The sequence below is a fragment of the Oryctolagus cuniculus genome, chromosome 6 (assembly GCF_964237555.1).
Source record: "Oryctolagus cuniculus chromosome 6, mOryCun1.1, whole genome shotgun sequence".
Taxonomy (NCBI): Eukaryota; Metazoa; Chordata; class Mammalia; order Lagomorpha; family Leporidae; genus Oryctolagus; species Oryctolagus cuniculus.
This window is the reverse complement of record NC_091437.1, coordinates 119,314,658-119,340,760: the sequence shown is the minus strand read 5'-3', so window position 1 is coordinate 119,340,760 and position 26,103 is coordinate 119,314,658. Positions and strand designations below refer to the sequence as shown.

Here is a 26,103-nt window from a genome sequence, read left to right as displayed (position 1 = left end):
CGAACCGGGCACGGCAGAAGACCGGACGCTTCTTCCGCACAAGGAGGCTGCGGCAGCGGTGGCGCCACTCGGCGTTCCTTCCACGCAACCCCGTGCGGCTCGCCGCACCTCGCCCCCGGCCGGCCCACTCTGCGCCCCTGCCCCGCCAGGCCGCCTCCCTGCCCCGCCCGTACGTTCGGGCCGGAGCGCTTCCGGCCTCTTGATTGGCTGCACAGTGACGAGTGGGCGGGGAGGCGGAGAGCGGGCCGCGGCTGGGGGGGGCGGGGGCGGAAGAGAAGCGCGCTCCCCTCCAGCTTTGTGACGTCACGGGGTCAGACAATCCCTTCCATTCGATGGCGCCTCCCATTGGCTCCCTAGTCCCGCCTCACGCGGCCGCGGCCCGTAGCGGGAGGAAGATGGGGCGGAGCGGTGCTTTTGGCCGCCGGTCAGTGTAGCCGGACGTAGTTGGAGGCGTGCCGGGGGATGGGGAAGCTCCAGGGCCGGTCCCAGCGTCTCGGCGCGCGTGGGACGACGGGGACGGACTGCTCCCCGCTGGGCGGGCTTCCGCGAACCTCTGGCACCTCGGCGGGAGAGCGGCCGTGCGTCCCCAGCGCTTCACCTGTGAGTGCAGGCTTCGCTGGGTAGGCTGCGGGAGCGGCTCCCGGTGCAACGGCGAACTAAACTCCTTGTGGTTCACGGAGGACCGCTGGGGTACCTGTTGATTGACTCACGCACGACCACGTTGCACTTCACATTTTAGGACCGTTAACTCACAGGTTTTTTTTTTTTTGTTTTTTGTTTTTTTTTTTAATCGTTTTCTGGACACCCCTCAGGTCCAGGTAAGGGGAGGAACCCGGTCCAGGCAGCCACAAGAGGAAGTTCTACCCCCTGTACAAACAGGTGTGTGATCCTGTTACCTGAAAGGCTTTGAAATCGAGATTGTCTCGTTTTCCCTGCGTGGTGACGAGGAGGGCTAGAATGCCTCCTGCAGACGTGGGAAGATTACAGGACTTGGAGTCGGAAGCCCTGCATCTGAGTCACTGCCAGTGATGAGTTTTCCGTCTCTCTGTGAAGCTCTGTTTCTGCGTCTGTGAGATGAGATTAGACTTAGGGTGGCATTGGCATTGGACGTGCTTAAACAGAAGACACCTGAGTCGTACGCGTACTTCCATCCACACGTTTCCCTTCTTTATGGCACAGTGTGTTCCAAGGGCTTCCTTGGAGATGGTGTCAGGTGGATCATTGCCCTTAGCCTGCCTGCTGTTTAACCAATGAGCTGAATTTGATTTAGTCACATGATTGCCTACTGTCCAATAAAGTTCACAAAATGATGTGGGCTGGATATAAAATTTTGTGTTGCAGTACTATAGAGTTTTGTCTTTTTTTTTTTTTTTAATGCTTATCTACATCTACTTGAAAGAGCAACAGAGGAAGAGAGTGAGAAAGAGGTCTTTCATCTGCTATTCCACTCCCCAAATGTCCACAACAATCAAGGCTGGGCCAGGCCAAAGCCAGAAGCCAAGACCTCCACCTGGGTCTCCCACTGTGTAACAGGGACCCAGTCCCTGGAGCCATCCTGTGCTGCCTCCCAGGCTGCTTCAGCAGGAAGCTAGAGCAGAAGCAATCCCAACATGGGATTTTGGTATCGCAAGTGGTGGCTTAACCCCATGCGCTACAATGTGCATCCCTAGAGTTGTTTTTATTAATCTTACATTATCTGATTTTTATATTAAACGAAGAGTGTGACATATTCAAAGTGGTTCCTCATAACTCCTGGATCTTCCAAGCTGCCTTCTTTCTCCTCTGTAAGAGAAGAGTCCTCCAGCCCATTACTGGGCTGGCCATGGGACACTTGCAGCTAATCTGTGTGACTCTCTTCCTAGATCACACGGGTCCATCTGCCTGACTTCTCTGATTTTTGCTTCTCAAATGAGCTCATGAATTTGCAAGTTTTTCCCTATTGATAACTGCTTTTCTCTTGTCTCAGAGGCAGAGTAGGATGAGGCAACCTAGTAAAAGCAAAGCTGGAAGCAGACTGCCTTGGTTCCAATCCCAACTCTGCAGCTTACTTTGTGGTCTTGGGCAACCTCTGCATGCCCCAGTTGTCTCATGGGCAAGATAAGAATTAAAAAGTAATAACTCACAGGACTGTTTTGAGTAGATGGATAATTCACTAACAAAACTACACAGCACATAGTAAGTACTGTATATGTAAGTATTAGCTATTATTATAGGCATGCGTGGTCAGTGTGTGTTTTTTTTTTTAAGAGTTTATGCCTGAGAACCCAGACAAGAAGTTTGTAGTAGACTTCCCTGTCTCTAACACTTTTTCTGATGTTTGTGAAATAGAATAATAAGACTGTGGAATGTATAGGTCTTGATCAAAGTGGTTAACCATGGAAGTGTATGCTTTTATCCCATACTGGCATTGCCATTATTCAGAGCACTTAACAACAACAACAAAAAAGATTTATTTATTTGAACAGCAGAGTGACAGAGAGGGAGAGGCACAGAAAGAGATCCTCCATCTGCTGATTAACTCCCCAGATGGTTGCTGGGCCTGGGCCAGGCTGAAGCCAGGAGCCAGAAACTCCATCTGGGTCTTCCACGTGGGTATCAGGAGGCCAGATACTTAAGCCATCATTCACTGCTTTCCAAGGCACATTAGCAGGAAGCTGGATTGGGAGCCAAGCAGCTGGGACTTGAACCAGCACCCTGAGGCCCCTTCAGGGCAGTTTTGAAATCTCTTTCAAATCATTTTCAGAGCTGCAAAGGAAATGTCACACCTGGGTTTCACACCAAAGTAGTATTGATCTTCTTTATTCTGGATAACCTATTTCTGAAAATAACACCTTCTCTCAAAAAACTGATATTTCTCACCACTAGATACAGTCTAAAGCATTCCCGTAGAATTGAATGCCAATGTGTTTCTGAAATCAGGAGAAAGCCTCCTCAGAAAGATGGGTTTGAAATTCTCTCATTTAGAGGTTTAAGTTCTGTTCTCCAGTTGCAGAGCTGTATGATTCAGTGGTGTGTGTATTATAAATAGTCCTCCGAGAGATACCAGCTGCCCATACCACTGGATGGGGATTTTACTGCCAACCTCGATGCCTCTTTGACCTGTTGTTTCTGTTTCTAGATGGAGCACTGTTCGGCCAACCAACAGGCTTGCTTCAGAAGTGCTGTTTCTTATCATGGGGCCAGCTGGCCAGAACTAGGGCAGGTCCTTGGGTTTGCTGCTCTGACCCCACAGACTGTTGTAGCTCCAGAACACCTGTTGATATTTTGACACTGGAAGTGTTGAAAAGTAGCACTGAAACATACTCAGGATTGTTGTAGAGAATGGCAGACAAGGAGAGAGAAGAGGGCTTCAAAAGAATGTGGTACAAATAGAGTATTCTATAAAAATGGGGCTTTTTGTTTATCTGACTGCTCGCTGTCATACCAAAAATGCCGATTCCTGAAAAGGGTGCCTCACGTGTAGTTGTTCTCTTGCCCTGGAGTAAACCTGGAAATGAGCAGATGTTTGACCAGATTGGTCTAGTGTTCTTGTGGGCAGGTGTAAAGACCCCTGGGGGTGTTGAAGGTTAGCTTTCACAAGGTGGAGATAGTCCAGCAATCTCAGTGGGGCCAGCCAAGAGGCTTAAAATAGATAACATGTGGGCCTGAGATGCTGTCAGCCTGATGGTTGCTGACTTACTGTGGCCTTTGCCAAGATCAGCAGTCAGAGGGGAGAGAAACTAGTTCACCATAAACTATAGCTCCCATTTCCCTACAGCTCTTGGCTTGGAAATGCAATAATCACCAAGTCACCAAACCATCGGTACCTTCTTTACTACCATTTCAGTGTTGAGAGTTGTGTCTTTGAGATTGAATTATTTGGAGCTGTGTAGTGGCTCGTCTCTTTTGGACCAGAGGTTGTTCTGGGTGCTTTTACACTTGTCTCATGTATTTGAAAAGGAAACCAATTTCTTGAGAATTTATGAAGCAACAGAACGTTTGAGAGGAAGAAAAAGTTTCATTCTCCAAAATTGGGATAAAACTCTCCTAGCCAACAGGCAGGAAATTTCTGCACATTCATTGAATGTGACAACATAAAAAGTGTGTATCTGAGGTTGCTTGATTTAGAGGTGCAGGTGCTTTTAGCAAGAGGGTTATATGTCTTTGGGCCTGTGTGGCTGGCACATACAGATGCCCATCAACTATGGGGCAAGAGTGGTCCCAACCTAAGTTGAAAATATTGCAAGTCGGCAGGTGCCACAGCTCACTAGGCTAATCCTTTGCCTGCGGCGCCAGTACTCTGGGTTCTAGTCCCGGTTGGGGTGCCAGTTCTGTCCTGGTTGCTCCTCTTCCAGTCCAGCTCTCTGCTGTGGTCCAGGAAGGCAGTGGAGGATGGCCCAAGTCCTTGGGCCCTGCACCCCCATGGGAGACCAGGAGGAAGCACCTGGCTTCTGGCTTCGAATCAGCGCAGCGCGCCAGGCCGTAGCAGCCATTTGGGGGGGTGAACCAATGGAAGGAAGACCTTTCTCTCTGTCTCTCTCTCTCTCACTGTCTAACTCTGCCTGTAAAAAAAATATTGCAAGTCAAAATGGACTTGGGGGCCAGTGGCAGAGCAGGTAAAGCTGCTACCTGTGATGCCATCATCCCATATGTCCTGGTTGCTCCACTTCCATTCCAGCTTCCTACTAATGCACCTGGGAAAAGCAGTGAAAGATGGCCCGTGCTTGGGCTCCTGCCTGTTAGAGTTTCAGACCCCCTGGCTTCAGCCTGGCCCACCCCTGGCTGTTGTGGCCATCTGGGGAGTGTCTCTGTCTCTCTCTCTGTAACTCTTGTCAAATAAACAAATCATAAAAAATACATTTGGTGCATAAGCAGATTAAGTTGATAGCTGCAATGCCAGCATCCTGTATAGATGCTGGTTCGACTCCTGGCTGCTCCGCTTCTGATCCATCTCCCCACTAATGTCCCTGGGAAAGCAGTGGAAGATGGCCCAAGTGCTTATGGGAGATCCCTGTGAAGCTCCTGGCTCCTGGCTTTGGCCTGGCCCCATCTGGCCATTGAGGCAATTTTGGGGAGTGAACCAGCAGATGCAAGACCTCTTTCTGGCTCTCCCTCTCTATGTTGCACTGTAACTCTGCCTTTCGAATAAAATCTTAAAAGAAAGCATTGAATATACCTAACCACCTGAACATCACAGCTTAACAGTACTGTATATTGTAGCCCTTGTGATGGCAGGGCTGGCAGAGCTAGGGCTGCTGCCACTGCCCAGCCCAGAAAAAGATCAAAATTCAAAGTATAGTTTCTACTGAATGCATATCACTTCTGCATCATTGTAAAGTTGAAAAATCATGCATCAAGCCATCATAAGTCAGGGACTGTCTGTACTTCTAATGTTTCTGTCAATGAGAGTATCTTTGGCTAAGGATGATGTTCATGGGTGAGCAGATAGGGTTGGGGGTTAGTATTCTTGTCTGGACAGCAGACAATCTGACAAGACTAATTTTTCATTCAGTATAATTCTGTAGATGGACTCACCAAAATGTAGAAGGTGGAAGGTGGAGGAAGGGCTTCAGGAGAGCTAGAACATTGGGGTGAGTCTCGATTGGGGTATGTTTCCAGTAGTGCCAGGTCCTGGGTGCTTTCTTAGCAGGCTCTACCAATCTTCAGACTTCGGGGGTCCCCAACCTATGGACTCAAAAATAATAACTTCTTATCTGCACATTTCTTAGAAACTATAATTTTTGCTTCAAACTACTAGAATGTGAACTTCTCAGAGGGTAGAACCATGTCTCTTTTATGCTCCAATATAAATCCATAGCCTGGCATGTTAGAACCAACAGATGGTGGGTCTTCCCTTATACCCCCTCCTGTTCTAAGTGTGTTGTTTGATTATGAGGTAGGTGTTAGCCTTACATCCATCTCACAGAAGAGAGGTGGAGTTTTGGTGAGGGTAGTTTGCCCCAGGGTCACATAAGGAGGAAGTAGTAGAACCACCGGTACACTCGTACTATGTTATATTGACCACTACACAGAATAGGTCCTCAATAATGAATAAATGAGCTCATTTTAAATTAAGAAAAAAGTGGCACGTCGCAACAGATGAATGCTTGGAGAATATTTCATGAATGAATGTGTCATCTATTCCTTGGGCTTCTAAAGGGCTTAAAGTCAGAATGTGTGTTCAATTAAGTATAGTTTTGTGGGTTTCACATTTTCATTAAGAATTTGAAGGAAAATTCTATCCTTATAATTTCAGAACTCCCACCCATGCTTGTTGTAACAAGCAATACAGTTTTCATAGTGAGTATCACTGCTGAATAGCTACTCTTGTTATAGCATTGGAGACTTTGCTTGTGGTTTTTCAGAACCAAATGTGATTTGTAGAAGCATATTTAAATTGGATGCCAGATATTATACATATTTGTAAATTAATCTATATTCATTTGTCACCCTACTAATAAAACTATAGTTTATTACATGATATGAACAGTTTGATTTATCAAAAGCAATAAGTTAATGTTCAGTTAAGGATGTTACTTTTGGGGCTGGCGCTATGGTGCAGCGGGTTAAAGCCCTGGCCTGAAGTGCCCACATCCCATATGGGCACTGGTTCTAGTCCTGGTTGCTCTTCTTCTCATCCAGCTCTCTGTTATGGCCTGGGAAAGCAGAAGATGATAGTCCAAGTCTTTGGGCCCCTGCACCCACATGGGAGACCCGAAAGAAGCTCCTGGCTCCTGGCTTCGGATCGGCACAACTCTGGCCGTTGCGGCCATCTGGGGAGTGAACCAGTGGATGGAAGACCTCTCTCTCTGTCTCTACCTCTCTCTGTAACTCTGTCTTTCAAATAAATAAAATAAATATTAAAAAAGGATGTTACTTTTATTTTTAAGCAGTATTAACTGGAGATAGGAGTTCAAAGAGAGGAAGACAGTGAATGAAAGGAGAATGTTGATAATAAGCTGTTACGTATCAAGTTTCTGCTAGGAACAGTGGACTCTGGGTCTCTAGTCATGATATGAATATTTAGACAATTACTCAGGAATAATTTTTTCCTTAAGGCATCGTAGTTTTGTGAAGTGAATTTGAGTTGGAGTCAGAGACCTGAGTTCAAATCCAAGCTCTGCTTCTCACTAGCTGGGTAACATTTTAAAATTTGCCCAATAACTTCAACTTTTTTTCTTCTTTATTATTTCTTTTTAAGGGGCAAAGTGAATGAGATGCCAACACAAATGTTAGCCCTTAAATTAGCATCCTAGTGCTACTGTAACAAGTTACCACCAATTTAGTGATTTCAGACAATACATACACACAGACACATTGTCTTTCAATTCTGCAAATCCAGAGTCTGAACTGTCTGTCTCTGGGCTAAAATGGAGTTACCACCAGGAATGCATCCCTTCTGGAAGCTCCAGGAAAGAACCCATTTGCCTTTTTGAGCTTTGAGAAGCTCTGTCATGCCGTCTCACAGCTCCTCTCTTCATCTCAAAGCTTGTTGAGTTGCATCTGCAAACCACTCTCTGACTCTGAGTTCCCCCTCTGCCTTCCATTTATTTAATTTAATTTATTTATTTGTAAGAGTTACAGAGTGTATGCACATACACATGAGAGAGAGACAGAGAAACAAAGAAAGAGTCGGACACGTCTTCCGTCTGCTTGTTCACTCCCCACATAACTGCGAAGGCTGAGGCTGGGCCAGGACGAAGCCATGAGCTTCATCGGGGTCTCCCATCTGGGTAGCAGGGGCCCACATACTCCATCATTTTCCCTTGGTTTTCCCAGGCCATTAGTAGGAAGCTTGATGAGAAGTGGAGCAGCTGGATACCAACTGGTGCCCCTATGGGATGCTGGCACTGCAGGTGGCAGCTTTACAGGCTGTGCCACAACACCAGCCCCCTGCCTTCCTTTTAAAATGACCTTGTGGTTACAGTGTGCCCACCAGGATAATCCAGGGCATCTGATTAGCAGCCTGAGTTCCAGGCATACCCTAATTCCTGTTTGCCAGGAAACAGCGTATTCACAGGTTCTGGAGACTGTTGTGGGCCTGCTGCTGTGAATCCCACGGTGCTTCTTTCGCTGTAACACTCGTTCATTCATTCATTCATATACTTATTAAAAGAGAATATGAATAATAAAAGTATCTTTACCCTCAAGAAACCCAATATCTAGGTAACTAGCAATAGACAACAATGCAACAAGCCCAGGTATGAGCCATTCAAACCCTGTGCTACATGCAGGTTTTTAGAGGAGAAATCACTTAGGGGTGTGTGAGAGAGAAAAGAGGAATCATGAGAAATTTTGATTGTCTATTAGCAGCAATGTAGCAGAGGTATCCCCTTCCCTCCCCCAAAAGGTAAATGTTATCTTAGGTTGCATTAAGATAAGAACAAAGGAGATGATGGTCTCCTTCCATTTTGCCTTGATGAAATGCTACCAAAGATGGAAGGGCATAAAAAATCTTAAGTATAGCCAGAGGAAGGGCTGCCAGCAGGAGAAAGAGTCTAAAATCACGACATAGGGGACATTTAGGGATATTCATAGTGTGGTCGTCACATGCTTTAATGAGTTATATGAAAAGAAATTTAGATTTGTCTTTGAAAAGTCAGGAGTTAAAAAACTGGCCTAGATGTGTGGAAGTGAGACTTCAACTCAGTATGGAATTTTATGTGGTTATAGCTTTCTGAAATGGAATGGAACAGCCTTTCCTTAAGAGAATGAATTTTCTGTTATTAAAGGTATTCAGATAGAATCTACACAATGAGGGACAAAGAATGTTTCCCAAAAGCACTTTGTTCATGTCTTGGTCACTGTGATCATTTTACATGCCTGGCCCTCTGTATAAATTGTGACCTCTTTCTGAGCTGATCCCAATCACATTTGTTTTTAACTGGGATTAGGAGGTGAGTGTTGGCTGGGTGAGTGGATGAGGCATGGATGAAGCTGAGAATTGGACAAAGTGACTGTTAGAGACACTCCAACTCTGAGACTGAATTCTCTGAGCTGGAATCAGCCATTTTTAGAAAATGAGATTGGGATTGAGAAAGGAGGTGGTGGAGGTTTCGGAACTGCAGATGGGAGCTACAGTATAGAAAGGCCCAGAAAGGAGAGGAAGCAAATCTGTGTGGAGCTGTGTAGTGTGAAATGCAGAATGTAGGGATGAGGAAGACAGCCCGATCTTAACTCTGGAAAGTGCTTAATTTCAAGGATGTCCAATCTTTCTACAGTCTAAACCCAACTTGACACTGGACTGAATTGTGGTAGAGAGACAGTGCTCTGACAATGCTTTGTATCATAGTTTGGTTGGGAATAGCTATGCACTACTGCCATGGTATGGGAATCAAGAATTAAAATGTAGAGCTGAATGATGGCAGTAAGAATATAAAGGATGGTACACAGGACAGCACTCCGGGAAAATTCTCATCCCTGTTAGTAATAAGGATCATGTATGTCTCTGAAGTAGCTGCATTTTTTTTCTTTAGTTCTTTTTTTAGTTTTTGGACTCTGAACTGAATCAATACCTGACCGTGTGTGTGTGTGTGTGTGTGTGTGAGAGAGAGAGAGAGAGAGAGAGAAGGGGGAAAGCTATTCAAAGTTTCAGATGCAGAACTGTGGCCCAATTGCAGGATGGTATAATATGTTATTTTTTCCCATGTTTTCTTGTCTGGGTTTTATATCCCCACCCTCATTTTCCTGTCCTTTTAATTTATGGTGTCTTGTATTTTACGCATCCCTAAAAGTAGTCATAAATTCTTTCAGGAACAAAGGACAGTAAATATAAATAAATTTCCATGTAGATTAGTCCTCATTTTATAGATGAAGAAGCAGGGGCTCAATTCATTTGTCTAACTTGCCCAAGATGAAGACGATGTTTTATCTATTGCTGGGCAATAAATTGCCCCAACCAAATTAGCACAAATCAACACACATTTCTTACCTCATTCATTTCTGAAGGTCAAGAATCAGCTTAGCCTGGTGGTTTGGGGTCTCCTGAGATTGCACTCGAGCTGTCAGCCAGGGCTGCAGTCATCCGGAGGCTTGATTGGGGCTGGAGAGATGCTCCCAGCTCACTCGGCTGTGGGCAGGATGCTTCTGTTCCTAACCATGTGAGGCTGCTTCCAACACAGCAGCTGGCTGTCTCCAAAATGAGTGATCTGAAAGGGGATGAGAGACCATGACAGGAGCTGCAGTGTCTTTTCTAGCAGTCTTGGAGGTACTGGGTGTCCTGATCACACAAAACTACCCTGGTGAAATGTGAGAGGGGATCCCACTGGTACGCACCCTAGTGGCAAGGACTGGGGGCCATCTTGGAAGCTGCCACCTACCATGAGTATAGCATAGTGGAGCGTGCACTTTGCTGAAAGCAGCACTGGATCCAGACACGCTCCGGTTGGACCCCCAGAGTTGTTTCCACTCCTGTGGTCTTGAAGACAAGAGCAATGAACATCAGCAAATTTGACATTCTGGATTTCCAATTATTTTCCTCTGATCCTGCCTGCAGTTGCCAGTGCTGAGGCAATTTCACTCATACTGCTTTGTGTAACCTCAGCTCTATTTAATCACTACTAAATGTAGATCCAGATTTGAACCTTAAGCCAACACAACACAGTTGAACTTTTAGATACCACTAAGGAGTTATAATAGCTAACTTTTTTTTTTTTTTTTTTTTTTTTTTTTTTTTTGACAGGCAGAGTGGATAGTGAGAGAGAGAGACAGAGAGAAAGAGAAAGGTCTTCCTTTCGCCGTTGGTTCACCCTCCAATGGCCGCCACGGGTGGCGTGCTGCGGCTGGCGCACTGCGCTGATCCGAAGCCAGGAGCCAGGTGCTTCTCCTGGTCTCCCGTGCGGGTGCAGGGCGCAAGCACTTGGGCCATCCTCCACTGCACTCCCTGGCCACAGCAGAGAGCTGGACTGGAAGAGGGGCAACTGGGACAGAATCCGGCGCACCGACCGGGACTAGAACCCGGTGTGCCGGCGCCGCTAGGTGGAGGATTAGCCTAATGAGCCGGGGCGCCGGCCAATAAAGTTAACTTAATACAACATTAGGCCTCCATTCTCTGAATTTGGTAGTGAAAGAAAAAATTGATTGTAATTTTAATTTCTCGTACTTTTATGGTCATGGGAAATTTGTATGTATAAAACATAAAACTTTTGCAATTCCACATCTCATAAGGAGAAATTTTCGATGTAAAGTGAAAACTCATAAAGATATTTTTATGGAACATATTTTACTGCATTGCTGAACTATAGCCAGATTTTGTCAGGGAAATAAATTATAAAGTGTTGTTTTCCTGGTTGCAGGGAACTGCTGGCTCAGTGTTCAGTTTTCAGACACAAATTCATGACTCACCAATAAATGGCCTGCACTGAGGAGCTTGTTTGCTGCTGGCTATCACCCTACCTTTGGAGGATTCTTATTCTATTCTGCATCTGGAAATTCTATTTTCATTTGAAATGCATATAGGTTGATGTTACTGTCAATGTTTAAACACAACACCAAATAAATTTGTTTGCTTTTCTGAACAATGGTATTTATTATTTCACATTTAATTTAAATCTGCAAGCCATTGCTATGTGTCTTCGGCCTTTAAAAACTTAAAAATAAATTTAATTCATTGGCAGAGAAATGGAGAAAGAGAGAGAGATTTCATCTGTTGACTTGCTCAAATGCTTATAACGGCCAGCACTGGGTCAGATTGAAGGCAGGAACTAACTCAATCCAGGTCTCCCATAAGGGTTTCAGGAACCCAACCATTTGAGTGATCACCTGCTGCCTCACAGGGTGTGTGTTAGCAGGAAGCTGGAATCAGGAGCAGAGCCAGGTCTTGAACCCTGCACTCTGATATGGGATGCAAAAGGCATCTTAATCACTTTGCCAAATGCCTGCCCTACCTGGGGCATTTGACTGTTCTTATAACGTTCTTTACACCTGGGACTTCCCTCCAGGGCCTGTTGTTGTATGCCAGTTTGCATAAGGTGATCAGATGTATCTAGGGAGAGGATCTTCTCTTTTGACTGACTTATGAGAACTAATTCGATAAACACTCTAAGTGTACTGTGTGCTCAGCTTTGTGCTATGTTCAACAAGAAGATAAGTGTTTGTGTCTTTGGAAATTTGTGGTGTAGCTTTTAGATGAATATGAGCAGAAATAATTATGAAACTGTATGACATAACAGAGGTGCTCACTTAAGATGCCAGGAGGGAGGGGGACTTTTCTCCCTGCAGATGTTGGGAAAGACCCTTAGAACAGTGGCCTCCAAATGCGGGTCCTAGGATAATAATGGAATTTTCACTGAGTAGTGGCAGGGTAAGGGGAGAAAAAAAAAGGACTGATTTGTTTCTGTAAATAAATTAACTTTGTGATTTAAAAAGAATCATTTACCCTGAAATTGTTGTTTCCTCATTTCCTGTTATATTTTCTTTGTTTTCCTAGATTTTCCTTTGTTTTGCAAGGTTCTGATGGTGATATGATTTATAATGTGTTTCCTTTCATTACAGAATGAAACTTGGCAACATTGTAACAGTCTACATTTTCATCTATTCATTCATTTATTGGTTCTTATAATCCTATAGATAAGAAGCCTCGTTACCGATAATTACATATGGGTTGGAGTTGGAAAAGAGACATTTTACTTTATAAAAGAGTCCCTGCTCTTTGTTTAACCACACGTGCATTAAGGGGAAATTATAAGAAAGAAAAACAATATGCACTTGATTTTTTAAAACTGGCATGGAATATGTTTCTTCATGTTTCCTGGGGCTCACGGGGAAGAGGGGAAACCAGTGGCTGCAGCGGTAGAGGATGTCAGGTGTGGGTATGAAAAATGGCTGTTGCAAACATGGAAACTGGTTTAGGAACTCTCTCTCTCTCTCTCTTTTTTTTTTTTTTCCCACATCTGCACATTTAATGTGGCAATTTTTTTTTTAAGATTTATTTATTTATTTGAAAGAGTTACAGAGAGAGAGAGAGAGAGGTCTTCCATCCGATGGTTCACTCCCCAGTTGGCCACAGTGGTCGGAGCTGTGCCCATCTGAAGCCAGGAGCCAGGAGCTTCTTCCAGGTCTCCCACATGGGTGCAGGGGCCCAAGGACCTGGGCCATCTTCTACTGCTTTCCCAGGCCACAGCAGAGAGCTGGATCGGAAGAGGAGCAGCCAGGTCTTTGCCGGTGCTTCAGGCCAGGGCATTAACCTGCTGTGCCACAGCACTGGCCTGTCTCTCTCTCTCTCTCTCTCTCTCTCTCTCTCTCTGCCTTTCTGTAACTCTACCTTTCAAATAAATAAATAAATCTTTTAAAAAAAGAAAAAGATGTTTAAGAACATAGGGATTCCTCTCTCAACTCTGGGGCAGTGATCTTATAGCAACTTATCTGTGCTGACTTTCCTCCCAAGATAAGTACTTTAAGAAATGATCAATGATTTCCTTGAAAACTTGCCAGACATGAATTATAAATAACAGGCTTTATTGCACTACTTCCAATGCAGCTCCCTGCTAATGCACCTGGGAAAGATGGCCCAAGTCCTTGGGCCCCTCACCCACGTGGGGGAACTGGAAGAAGCTCCTGACTCCTGGCTTCAGGTCAGCCCAGCTCCAGCTGTTGTGGCCATTTGGGGAGTGAACCAGCAGACAGAAGAACACTCTCTCTCTCTCTCTCTCTCTCTCCCTCTCTCTGCCTCTCTCCTTCTCTCTCTGTAGCTCTGTCTTTCAAATAAATAAATAAATCTTTAAAAAAGCAAAAAAAGAAAAACTTGTCAAGTCACAACCTTGCTAAACCTGTTTCCTGTTCTCTACAATGGAGACAATAGTCCTTACTTCACAGGGCTCTTGTGAACAGAGGTGATACACCTGCAATAAGCACCAGCTACTTGTCATCTTGCATTACAATTTGTATTATTCCTATTTCCTGTTGGAAAAGTGCCTCTCTCCTGCCACCTCTCTTCTCCTGCTTACTTCTACCAACTTCGAGTCTGGAGAGTCTTGATTGATGTGTTCTAGTTGTTTCTTTCAGGTTCCTTGAAACTAAAGCACCTGTTCATGAGCAATTTAAAAAAAAAAAGTACTAATGTTTATAAGGCAGTTCATTTATTTTGGTTAGTTATATATGCAAGCAAATTAATGAAAATTTTATATCACAGTATTTCTAGACAAATGTTATCAGTAACTCCAGAGAATCTAATTTGTAATTAAATTAAAAGGGGGTAGAAGAGTCATGAGGTTACATCTCTTGTTGAGAAGTCTAGGGAGAGTGGAATTGACCTAACATCTAAGAGCACTACTTTTAGTCGATAATCCATTCACCCAATAATTACTGAACACCCAGAGCCTGTTCTGCACAGGGGAGATTAAGCAGGACAAAGACCCAGTTCTCATGGAACTTGTAACCTGGTAGGGCAAATGACACAGAAAAGATTCCGCAGGAATCCCACTGCACACCCAGTTCTCTTGTGGCCTAGGAATGCCCTGAGGGTGGTCTTGGGGCTGTGTTTAATTTTCACCCCATGACTTAGGTGTGTGTTTTCAGTGCTTCCAGTTAAAGAAGAGAGTAATTTTGACCTCTTAAAAATGACTGTCATGGCTTTTGAGATCTATTTTTGTCCGGCTTTCTCAAGTTCATGTTCTCTCTGATAGCCAGCAAGGAAAATGCCACCCTGCCACAAGCGTAATAGAATAGCTCTGTGTCGTCTGTGACACTTCAGCCTTGACCTGCCAAGAAGCAACCTGGTTTACCTAATGTCATTGCGTGCTGGCTCTTTAATATACTTAACTTTTGGTGTGGCTTCTTAAGTTTCAACACATTTTAGTAAGGCTCAGCAAACTTGGGTGAGGCCAAAACCTCCGTAATACTATGCAAGCCAGTAAAGCCAGGAGAATGACCTTCCGATATCTGCAGGCCAATGGTTTGTACAGAAAGAGGGCTAGTGTTAACCTTAACCTCACTTCCACCCCTTTTTTAAAAAATGTGGTAAATCAAGCAGGACATGCTAGGTGTTACATTTCAGCTGTGGAGTGATATCTAAAGACATTTGTTTTAATTCTAGATATTAAGTAGTATTAAGTAGTTAAGAACAGATATTTTCTCATATTACTCCCTACACACACACACACACACACACACACGCAGAGAGAGAGAGAGAGAGAGAGAGAGAGAGTTCACTAATTACAGTGAGGCAAGGGGTGCCCTTACAATGGGAAGATCTGGCAGATACTACCATAAGCAATGAAGCTGACACCATCAATAATGACGATTATGGACTTTCATCATATTCTTCCTGGTGAGATGCAATGAGAAATACACAGCAGCATAGTGGTAAAATTCTCACCAAAGAATGTCTAACCTGAATGTAATCATGAGGAAGCAAGTAGATGTGAATTGATTGTGAAGCATTAAGGAGGGCAACTGGCTTGGAATCTTCAAAAATGTCAGTGTTGTAAAACACAAAACATGAAATAAAACCTCATAACATAAATAGAGAAGGGATGGGAAGAAGGAAGAAAATATATGCAAAGGCATTTAAGTGACCATTGGAGAAAATGGAACTTCGTTATTTAATTAGATATCACTTTTGTATGACTTTAAGATCTTGGAATCTGATTGTTAAGAATTAGAGTGCTGTGTTTTTGGGAGTCACCCACTGAGTGTTGTAGATGTGAAATGTCAAGAGATTTGGAACATTTACATGGTTCAAGAATAAATTAAACATATGGAAAGAGGAGAAGAACCAACATAGCAACTTGTTAGTTGGTGAAACAAGAGGAGGGGATAGTGTTCTCATTGAATTATTCTTCCAACTTATCCATAGGTCTCAAATTTTTAAATATCAAAAGGTGAGAGGAGACAAGAATGTTTTAAGGAAATAATTACAGGGGAATAAGCCCAGAAGAATGGACAGACACCTGGGATGGGGAGCCTCAGGGCGTGCTCTCCTGTGGCATCAATCATCGCCGGCTCCGTTGACCCCACCTCTCTATAAATGTTTTCTTAGGGCTGTTATCCTAAGTACCACAAACACAGTGGTTTAAAACAAAGATGGGCCAGCGCTGTGGTGTGGCAGATAAAGCCACCACCTGCAGTGTCAGCATCCCATGTGGGCACCAGTTTGAATACTGGCTGCTCCACTTCCAGTCCAGCTCCCTGCTAAATGCCCCTGGGAAAGCAGTGGAAGACAGTCCGGTTCCTTAGGCCCCTGCACCCATGTCGGGGATCTGGAGAAGGTGCGTGGTTGCAGTTTGGTCCAGCTCCAGCCATTGCAGCCATCAGGGGAATGAACCAGCAGAAGAAAAGTTCTCTCTCTCTCTCTCTCTCTCTCTCTCTCCCTCCCTCCCTCCCTCCCTCCTTCCCTCCCTCCACCTGTCTGTAACTCTGCCTTTCAAGTACATAAATAAATGTAAAATAAAAATAAAATAGACTGATTGTCTCACAGTTCCAGAAGCTGGAAGTCCAAAATCAAAGAATCAGATGACTACCATCCTCTGAAACCTATAAGGGGGGAGCTTTCCTTGCTTCTTCCTACCTTCCAGCGTTGCCAGCAGTTCTCGACAAGCGACTGCTGTCTCTGCCTGTCATTCCATGGTGTTCTCCCCCTCGGGTGTCTTTGTCTCAGTATCTCTTCCTCTGATAGGGATACCAGTCATATCGGATTAGGATCCACCCTGGAGACTACGTCTTTAACTTGATTACATCTGCAAAGACCTTATTTCCAAATAACAGTACATTCACAGGATCTGGTGTTAGCACTTGAACATATCTTCAAGGGACTCATTTCAAGACATAACACTCTCCATTTTTGTCTCACGTTCCTAAACAGGCTTGGAGGATGCTCAGAGCTACTGAACACAAATGGACTCTGAGGTCCCTTCAGCTCTGGGAGTCTGCAGTCTGAGTATCCACTTGTTCTAGGTCCATGCATTAGTCAGCCTTGGGCAACTAAGTTGCCAAGAGGGACTCTGTGAGGAGAAGGTTCCGGGTCATTATGAAACAGATAAGCCATGTGGCCTCTGGAAATCGTGATTCATGTAAAACTTTTATTTTGTTTGTCACAATAATTCTCTTTGTCCTCATTTTTATTTGTTTGAATGATTATGGGTCAAAACATTCTAAGCTGAATTCCCACCCTGTTATTCCATAAAACTACAGAAAATGAGATGTTAGCATTAGAAAAAGATAATTGTTACATCACACATGATTTCAGATGTTGGGCAGACTGCCAGCTGGAGCAGATTAATGAGGAAAATCAAGAATCATCTCTGTGTCTTTGTCCTTGAGGCTAAAAAAGGCAAGATAAGAAGAGAGGACGTTCTGTGATGAACAAGGGCAGCTGTGCTTTCCAACTCATCCCAGGCCCCTCCTGCTGGGTCAGCTCTGGGTATCAGAAGGAGGAGAACCTTTGAGGCCCTTGGGGGACTTGCAAGCCAAGGAGGCAGCAGGGAGTATAAATGGAGATGAGACTCTGTCCACACTCTTTGCTGATGGCCCCAGACTTCAAAAAGCAAACTGTGTCATCAGCAGGGGAGGGGGAACTGAAAAAGGACATTTTCCCAGAACTGCCATCTGCAGTTCTTAGTGCACATGTTACGTACACAGACATGGCGGCCCCCTCCTGCATTGCCTTCCCTGTGGCCTCAGGTGGACCCCAGGTATGCAAATCAGGATAAGGTGGTGGCCCATCTGGGAAATCTGAGACTTGGGAGCAGGAAGCAAAAACTTCAGTGAAATGAAATCTTACCTAAAATTCAATAGTGCTGTTTTTCCCTTCAAAAATGATTTAGGTAAACAGTTTGTGATTTAATTATAATGTCCTTACGAAAGCCTGTTTTGTCATTTGCTGCCACCGCTAGGTAAGAACACTGGGAAATCACAGTGTGTCATTGTTATTCTGGTCTTTGCCATTGCTTCAGCAGTGGGAGTTATGGGTTTGTCAGCATTTCCATTATTGCCTCTTATCCTCAAGACCTCTGTCTTAGTCACTGAAAATTGCCTTGTATTGGATGGAAGCCTAGAGGTAATTTCCTTTAACATTATAGCATCTGCATTCTTTTATGGTTGTCTGTGACTTCGCAAGTGATTTAAATATCTTTTTATTAAAAAATTAATTCATGCATAAGTCTCAACTCTTTTTTAATGCCTACAGCTCCAATTCAGGATTGGAATGTGAATCTTGCAAAGCAAAAGTTATGAGCAGTATACAACTCAAGCAAGGTACTGCCTTTGTGGCAATACGACAAGACATGGCCAAGAAGTAACAAGAGCAGTGTGTGTGATAATCAGTAGTAGTTTCTCATGGTCTCACATTGTACACCTCTGAGATTTACAGTGTAAAAGAGGGTAAGAGAAGACATGGTCTTAGATTATAAATTTAATTATATGTATGGGGTGGGCATTTAGCTTAGTGGTTAAGGTGCCTATGTCTCGCACTGGAGTACCTGGGTTCAATATCCAGCTTCAGCTTCGAATTCCAGCTTCCTCTTAGTGCAGACCCTGGGAGGCAGAGACAGAGAGAGAGAGAGAGAGAGAGAAAGGGTCTTCCATCTGCTGATTCACTCTCCAAAAGGCCGCAACAGCCAGAGCTGAGCCGATCCAAAGCCAGGAGCCAGGAGCCTTCTAGAGATCTCCCACATGGGTGCAGGGATCCAAGGACTTGAGCCATCTTCTACTGCTTTCCCAGACAACAGCAGAGTTGGATTGGAACTGGACTTGAACTGGCATCCATATGGGATTGGTGGCTCCACCTGTTACACCACAACACCGGACCCAAATGATTGGGTTTCTGTCATCCATATGGGAGAGCTGGATTGCATTCCTGGCTTCCAGTTTTGGCTTCTGCCCAGTTTCACCCATTGCAGGCATTTGGGAAGTAAACCAGTGAGTGGGATCTTTTTCCCTTTCTCTCTCAAATAAACTTTGAATTTGAAAACTAAAAAAGGGGCAGGCACTGTGGCATGCTGGGTGAAGCTGCCACCTGCAGTTGCTGGCATCCCATTTGGGTGCCAGTTCGAGTCCCAGCTGCTTCACTTCCAATCCAGCTCTCTGCTATGGCCTACGAAGGCAGTAGAAAATGGCCCAAGTGCTTGGATTACTGCACCCATGTGGGAGACCCAGAAGAAGCTCCAGGCTTCTGGCTTTGGATCAGTACAGCTCCAGCTGTTGCAGCCATCTGGGGAGTGAACCAACAGATGGAAGACCTCTCTCTCTCTCTCTCTCTGCCTCTGGAACTCTGCCTTTCAAATAAATAAATAAATAAATAAATAAATCTTTTTTTAAAAAAAGAAAACTAAATAAATTGTATGTATTACACTGTCTATAGACATTGGAATCTTCTTACCAAATCACAGCCTTTTCAGTGTCTGAAAAGGACTTTAGGTCTTATCTCCTCAATCAATTATGGATGCTTGTGCCATCGATCCCACATTCCCTTCAGATGCTTATTCCACCAATACCACATTCCTTTTTCTGCCCTTCCAACAGTGTATCAGTTATTTTTTGCTACATAATGAATTAACATAAAACCTAGGCACTTAAAACAACAGTAATGAGTAGCTTGCGACTCTAGGTTTTTGCACTGTGAACTGGGCTCAGCTAGGTGGTTCTTCTGTTACTTATGAGACTACAAAGAGCCAATGGGTCAGCCAGAAATCAGTTGATCATGGATAGCCCCACGCACATGACTGGTGGTTGGCTATGGTGCAGCGGCAACTGGCCCATGTGTCTGCACCATCTAGCATGCTATCTCAACTTTTTATTGGGTTCTGGGTTCCAAAATCAGTCAAAGAGGGCAGCATCCAATGCACACACTATGTCCAAGCCTTTGTTTGAGTCATGCTTGATAATGCATCTTTGACTAAAGCAAGTCACATGACCATGCTCATATTCATTTGTTTTTATTCTGAGATTGGGTTCCCATCCCAATCATTTCATGTGGGATCTTCCTAGTATTCAATCTTGACTGAAAACAAATAGAAGGGGAGACAATTACAGGCCGATAAGCATGAAGGAACAAAAAAACCTCTTGAGGGAAGTGAGAATTCATACTAAAGGAGAATCAAAAGATTGCCCATGTTAGTGAGCCAGTGATAAGGGATGGAATAATCTCAGCACAACTTTTCACCTTTAAAAGAAACTGAGGTGGGGCTAGTGCTGTGGCTTAGTGAGCTAAGCCTCTACCTGCGATGCCAGAATCCTATATGGGCCCTGGCTAGAGTCCCATCTGCTCCTCTTCCAATCTAGCTCTCTGCTATGGCCTGGGAAAGCTGGAGAAGATGGTCCAGGTGCTTGGGCCCCTGCACCTGTGTGGGAGACCCAGAGGAAGATCCATGCTTCGGATTGGCTCAGCTCCAACTGTTCTAGCCATCTGAGGAGTGAACAAGCAGATGGAAGACCTTTCTCTCTGTCTCTCCTTCTCTCTGTAATCCTGTTTATCAAATAAATTAAAAAAAAAAAGGGAACAACAAAGAAACTGAGGCACAACTCAATTAGAAAATGAAAAGTTTATTTGGGCTTATTTAGTGCTGCAATCCAGGAAGGTAAAAACCCAAGCAATCTTGAATTTGTGCTCTGAGGTCTTAACAGATTTTAAACAGGTCTTGAAGGCAAAGCCTGAAAGTAGGGAGGCACAGTACGTGAATTGTTTGCTAAGAATTTAGATTGGTGCAAGGATAGCACACTGTCTCGGAAACAGGGCATTGAATAACTAAGGAGTGCACTCTCAGAAAGGGAAGGAAGAAAAGACAAGAAATCTCTGGGAAAGGAAGGTCTGAGAGGCCAGACAACCCTGATGGGATATTCCACTTTATGTAATTTTCAGTACATAAATCACAGGATGTAGAGAATTCTGGATCAGCGAGGCTCTGCATGTGCTGGGAAGTGTATGTTTCCCTGAGCTGTGTGTGATTTCAGCCGGATCCCCGTGTCCTCTGGCCTAAGGTGTTTGCAGTACCTCTGTCTGCATAGTCTTTTGATTTTTCTTATGTCTACAGAAACTTTGACCACCCTACAGATGGTCCCAGTCCTGCCTCCATGATCTACACCCAAAACCTGAGGAGAAATGGCTACAGTTAGAACAAAACAGGGTTTCAATGATGTTTCTAGGGAAGACACACAGGGCTTTAGAGGTCAATAGGAACTTTCCTCATTAGGGTCTGCTCTTGGAATTCAGAAGGGAAGAGTGGCTGAGCAGGGGTATGGGTTGACTCTACTTTGGAATCATAAATGATGTGGGAGAGACCACCCAGGCCTCTAACCCAGACCTTGATGGAATGTCCAAGAGGAACTTGCAGCCTTAACAGGCCAAGGCAGGGACAGGGTTCATTCTCAAGTGGACGTGAGACACCCTCTCAGGCCTCCCACAATGGAAAGTAGAAAAGTGAGAGAACTGAAGCTTAATGGACAAGCGAGGTTGGAGCTGGAGAAATGTTTTGTTGCTGCTGACTGTTATCTTGAACCTATTTCTAGCTTCTGGCTGTTAGGACTTGAGGACCACAGGTTGGACAAGTTCCCTACAAACGAACCCTGCCATTTTAACTCAGTTCCAGGCAAAAATTGTCCATGGTAGTTCAGTTTTGATGTGCGCCAACCTCCCACATAGATTCTCTGTTTTTCTTTCTTGTTCTTATCTTCTTTATTTTATTTACCATTAAAAATTTCCATTATTTGACTAGTAAATCCCTCCAGGCTTAATTTATTTCCCTGACCTAGGAATATCTGCATTTTGAAAGGAGACTTCTGATGACTCAAACGCACTCTAGATCGAAAGGAATAAATCCCTACAAGAAACTTCAGATGGGAGATGCAGAAAGAGCAGGAGAGTCATGCTCTGAGCAGAGTCCACCAAGAGCACTCCATGGGTAGCAGTAGGGCATGGCTGTCTCTGCCTCCAGGAACTGGGAGGAACAAAGGAATGTGAAGAGGAGGATTCACTGATGCTGGAAGAGAAGATAATAAACTTTTATTCAGTGTTTCATTATGAAAGTTCAAATATACAGAAAATTTGGAAGAATTTAGCACTATGGCCGGTGCCGCGGCTCACTAGGCTAATCCTCCACCTAGCAGCACCGGCACACCGGGTTCTAGTCCTGGTCAGGGCACCGGATTCTGTCCGGTTGCTCCTCTTCCAGTCCAGCTCTCTGCTGTGGCCCAGGAGTGCAGTGGAGGATGGCCCAAGTGCTTGGGCCCTGCACCCCGTGGGAGACCAGGAGAAGCACCTGGCTCCTGCCATCGGATCAGCGCAGCCATTGGAGGGTGAACCAACGGCAAAAGGGAAGACCTTTTTCTCTCTCTCTCTCACTGTCCACTCTGCCTGTCAAAAAAAAAAAAAAAAAAAAAAAAAAAAAAGAACACTAAGCATGCATGTACCCACCACCTGGATTCTATCATAATGTGGTAGTAGCTGTATCACAAAGCTGTCATCTATCATCCCTATCCGTCCATCAATCCATATAAGTTTTCATACATTTTCTTTTTTAGTTTATTTATTTATCTTTTAAAAATATTTAAAAAAATAAAAATATTTTATTATTTATTTGAGAGATAAGAGTTACAGTGAGAGGGAGAGAGAGAAAGACCTTCCATCTAGTGGTTCACTTCCCAAATGGCTGCAACGGCTGGAGCTGAGCTGATCCGAAGCCAGGAGCCAGGTGCCTCTTCCAGGTCTCCCACATGGGTGCAGGGGCCCAAGCGTCTGGGTCATCTTCTACTGCTTTCTCAGGCCACAGCAGAGAGCTGAACTGGAAGAGGAGCAGCCGGGATTCGAACCAGCGCCCATATGGGATGCCAGTGCCACAGGTGGATTAACCTACTGCACCACAGCGCTGGCCTATTTTTGATACATTTTAAAGTGAGTTGCAGGCATCAATTCCCCCTAAATATTTCAGCGTGCATTTCATTAACTGTTTAATTTTACTTACAGTTGTCTTTTAGATATGCACATATTTTAATCCAATATTCTCTGAGTTTTGACAAACACCCATACCAGTATAACTGAGTTCTGTATCAAAATAACATTACTCTCACTCCAAAACTGCCTCATGCCTCTTCAGTCAGTATCAATCCTTAACCATCCCAAGAGATGGTCACTTTCTGGTTGTTTTTTTTTTTTTTTTTTTTTAAAGCATAGATTAGTTTTGCCTGTTCTAGAATGTCAGTTTGCGCTGCAAACTGCATTATGGAAGGCTTCTTTCACAGCACAAGTCTGAGAGTCCTCTGTGTTGCTGCTTGTACCACTGGTTTTCTCCTTGTTTCTCAAGAGTGTTTCGTGTAACTCTGCCCCAGTTTGTGTGTGCATTCTTCTACTGATGGCTACCTATCTGTCTCTGCTCTTTGGCTATTACATATAAAGTGCCATGAACATTATTGTACGAGTTTTTTTGTGCATATATGTTTTTATTTTCATGGCAATACCCAGGAGTAGAATTATTGAATTTTAGAGAAAGTATATGTTTAATTTTTACAAGAAACTGCTAGACCTTGTTCTAAAGTTGCAACTCCACTGACATGTTTTTCATAGCTTGATTTAAAAAAAAATTAGTTAATATTTATTATTTACTTATTTGAAAGGCAGATTATATATATGGGGTGGGGGGAGAATCTTTGATCCGCTGCTTTACTCACCAAATGGCTACAATGGCTGGAACTGGACCAGGCCAAAACCAGGAGCCTGGAACTCCATCCAGGTCTCCTATGTGGGTAGCAGGGGCCCAAGTACTTGGGTCATCTTCTGCTGCTTTCCAAAGTGCATTAGCAGGGAGCTGGGATTGGAAGCAGAGCAGCCGGAACTCCAACCAGCACACACATGGGATCCTAGTGTCATAGGCGGCAGCTTAAACTGCTGCACCACAGCACTGGCCCCTAAATAAATTATTTATTTATTTATTTTATTTTAAAGGCAGAGTCAGACCAAGAGACAGAGATCTTCCATTCACTGGTTCACTCCCCAAGTGCCTGCAGCAGCCAGAACGGGGCCAAGCCAAAGCCAGAAGCCCAGAACCTGGTCTGGGTCTCCCGTGTGAGTGGCAGGGCAAAGTACTAGAGGCATCACTTGCTGCCTCCTAGGATGTGTGCTGCCAGGAAGCTGGATCTGAAGCAGAGCAGCTGGAACTCAGTGTGGGCTCTCTGACATGGGATGCAGGTATCCCAAGCGTCAACTGTTGCACCAATCACCTGACCACTTATAAATGCTTTTTTTTTTTTTGGACAGGTAGAGTGGACAGTGAGAGAGAGAGACAGAGAGAAAGGTCTTCCTTTTTGCCGTTGGTTCACCCTCCAATGGCCGCCTCGGCTGGCGCGCTGCGGCTGGCGCACCGCGCTGATCCGATGGCAGGAGCCAGGTGCTTCTCCTGGTCTCCCATGGGGTGCAGGCCCAAGCACTTGGGCCATCCTCCACTGCACTCCCGGGGCCACAAAAGAGAGCTGGCCTGGAAGAGGGGCAACCGGGACAGAATCCGGTGCCCCGACCAGGACTAGAACCCGGTGTGGCAGCGCCGCAAGGCGGAGGATTAGCCTAGTGAGCCGCGGCGCCGGCCATAAATGCTTTTTAATACTCAATCTCAGTGTACGGTCTGAATAATTAAAAAGTTAGATGTTAGTGAGCAGTGCGCCGGCCTCAGCGGCCATTGGAGGGTGAACCAACGGCAAAGGAAGACCTTTCTCTCTGTCTCTCTCTCTCACTGTCCACTCTGCCTGTCAAAAAAAAAAAAGTTAGATGTTATGGAGGTAGAATAGCAGATGGAATGTTTTAGCCAATGAAAATAAAGGCTGGTATGTAAAGGTTTTCATTTCTAAAAATAATATTGCCATGAAGATAACAAAAGAAATAGAATTTTTGGTGACGGCTGTTTCTATAAGGCAAACTAAGAATGGGTTCAGGGTAATTAACTGGAAGTTTATAATCCCAAAAGAATAAGCTATTGGATTCTAAAACATTAAAATCAAACAAAATTGTTTCAGAAACTTTTTTATTTCACTAACTATTGCTTAATGAGATCAATCAATTCTTACTGATCAAAATGACAGAATCCAGTCAAGTATGAGTGATAGTTTCTGTCCTCAATCCAGCACCTATGTGACAAGGCGTTAGCAATAACTGATAGATAAGAAACACGTGTTGGAGGAGGAGACCTAGATTAGAGACAGACTGCCAGAAAGAGAGAGGACAGAAGGTGGACCTGAAAACATGGAAGTACTCAGAAAGATGAGGATGAAGATGGAGGAAACCCCAGAGTAATCAAAGGAGTAGCCAGGAGGGATATCCATGATTAATAGCTCCCTGAGAAGTCTGATCTTTTATTAAAACCTCATGTTTTATTAAAAGCTACTCTACCTTACATCACTGTGGTTGACACGAGAGAAATTACAGGATCAGAGGAAAATGAGAGGGGAGACTACTCCCACATGCTCTTAGAATCTTAATATTCAGAACCACTATGGAAATCAAATTATTTTAGCAATGGTGTTGGTGAATTATTGCCAGAGAGTATCTGTAGGTTATCTTTTCACTTTCTTTATGGTGCTCTTTTTTGTTTGTTTGTTTGTTTTTTATTTGAAAGGCAGAGTTACAGAGAAATAGAGGGGGAGAGAGAGAGGCCTTCCATCTGCTGGTTCACTTCCCCAAATGGTCACAAGGGCTGGAGGTGGACCTGGAGGTGGCTGAAGCCAGAAGCCAGGAGCTTCATCTGGCTCTCACACATAGGTGCAAAGGTTCAATCACTTTGGCCATCGTCCACTGCTTTACTAGGAGCATTAGCAGGGAGCTGGATGGGAAGTGGAGCAGCCAGGACTCCAATCAGTGCCCATGTGAGAGGTCGGTGTCACAGGTGACAGCTCTACCCACTAAGCCACAGCACTGGTCCATTCTTTCTGATGCTCTTTGATGCAAAAAAAAAATTTTTAATTTCTATCATGTCCAATTTGTTAATTTTCTTTTATGACTTATACTTTGGTATCTTATCTAACAAACTATTACCTAATCCAAGGTCATGAAAATTTATACTCATGTTTCCTATTAAGAGTTTTAGAGTAGTAAGTTTTACATTTAAATCTTTGAACTATTTTGAGTTATTTTTTATATGCAGTAAGGTAGGAGTCCAATATAAAAATATTTCCCAAATTCCTTTCATCTAATCCTTTTCCTTTTTATGTGGTTGC

General features: G+C 44.2%; 1 protein-coding gene and 2 long non-coding RNA genes across 22 annotated transcripts in view; 2 read left to right on the top strand and 1 right to left on the bottom strand.

Annotated features, from left to right (window-relative positions):
- Nucleotides 1-6,842, bottom strand: part of PDP1 (pyruvate dehydrogenase phosphatase catalytic subunit 1) — a 159,037-nt gene extending 152,195 nt beyond the window's left edge. For 3 of the 20 annotated variants that reach the window (XR_011389231.1, XR_011389233.1, XR_011389232.1), the window contains exon 1: nucleotides 6-123. Coding sequence is in view for 1 of the 20 variants with exons in the window: in XM_008255734.4 (XP_008253956.2) it covers nucleotides 6-346 (341 nt within the window). In the remaining 19 variants the exon portion in view is untranslated. Of the gene's footprint in view, nucleotides 1-5 lie in introns of all 20 variants that reach the window. The other 17 variants (XM_051843904.2, XM_051843902.2, XM_008255741.4 and 14 more) reach the window with 12 other exon arrangements.
- LOC138849937 (uncharacterized) lies at nucleotides 428-18,073 on the top strand. The gene is made up of 2 exons (XR_011389234.1): nucleotides 428-755; nucleotides 13,457-18,073. It is a non-coding gene; the product is annotated as an uncharacterized lncRNA (long non-coding RNA).
- Nucleotides 795-11,495, top strand: LOC127490596 (uncharacterized). The gene is made up of 3 exons (XR_007918660.2): nucleotides 795-879; nucleotides 1,967-2,175; nucleotides 11,274-11,495. It is a non-coding gene; the product is annotated as an uncharacterized lncRNA (long non-coding RNA).
- Nucleotides 18,074-26,103: the final 8,030 nt, after the last annotated feature.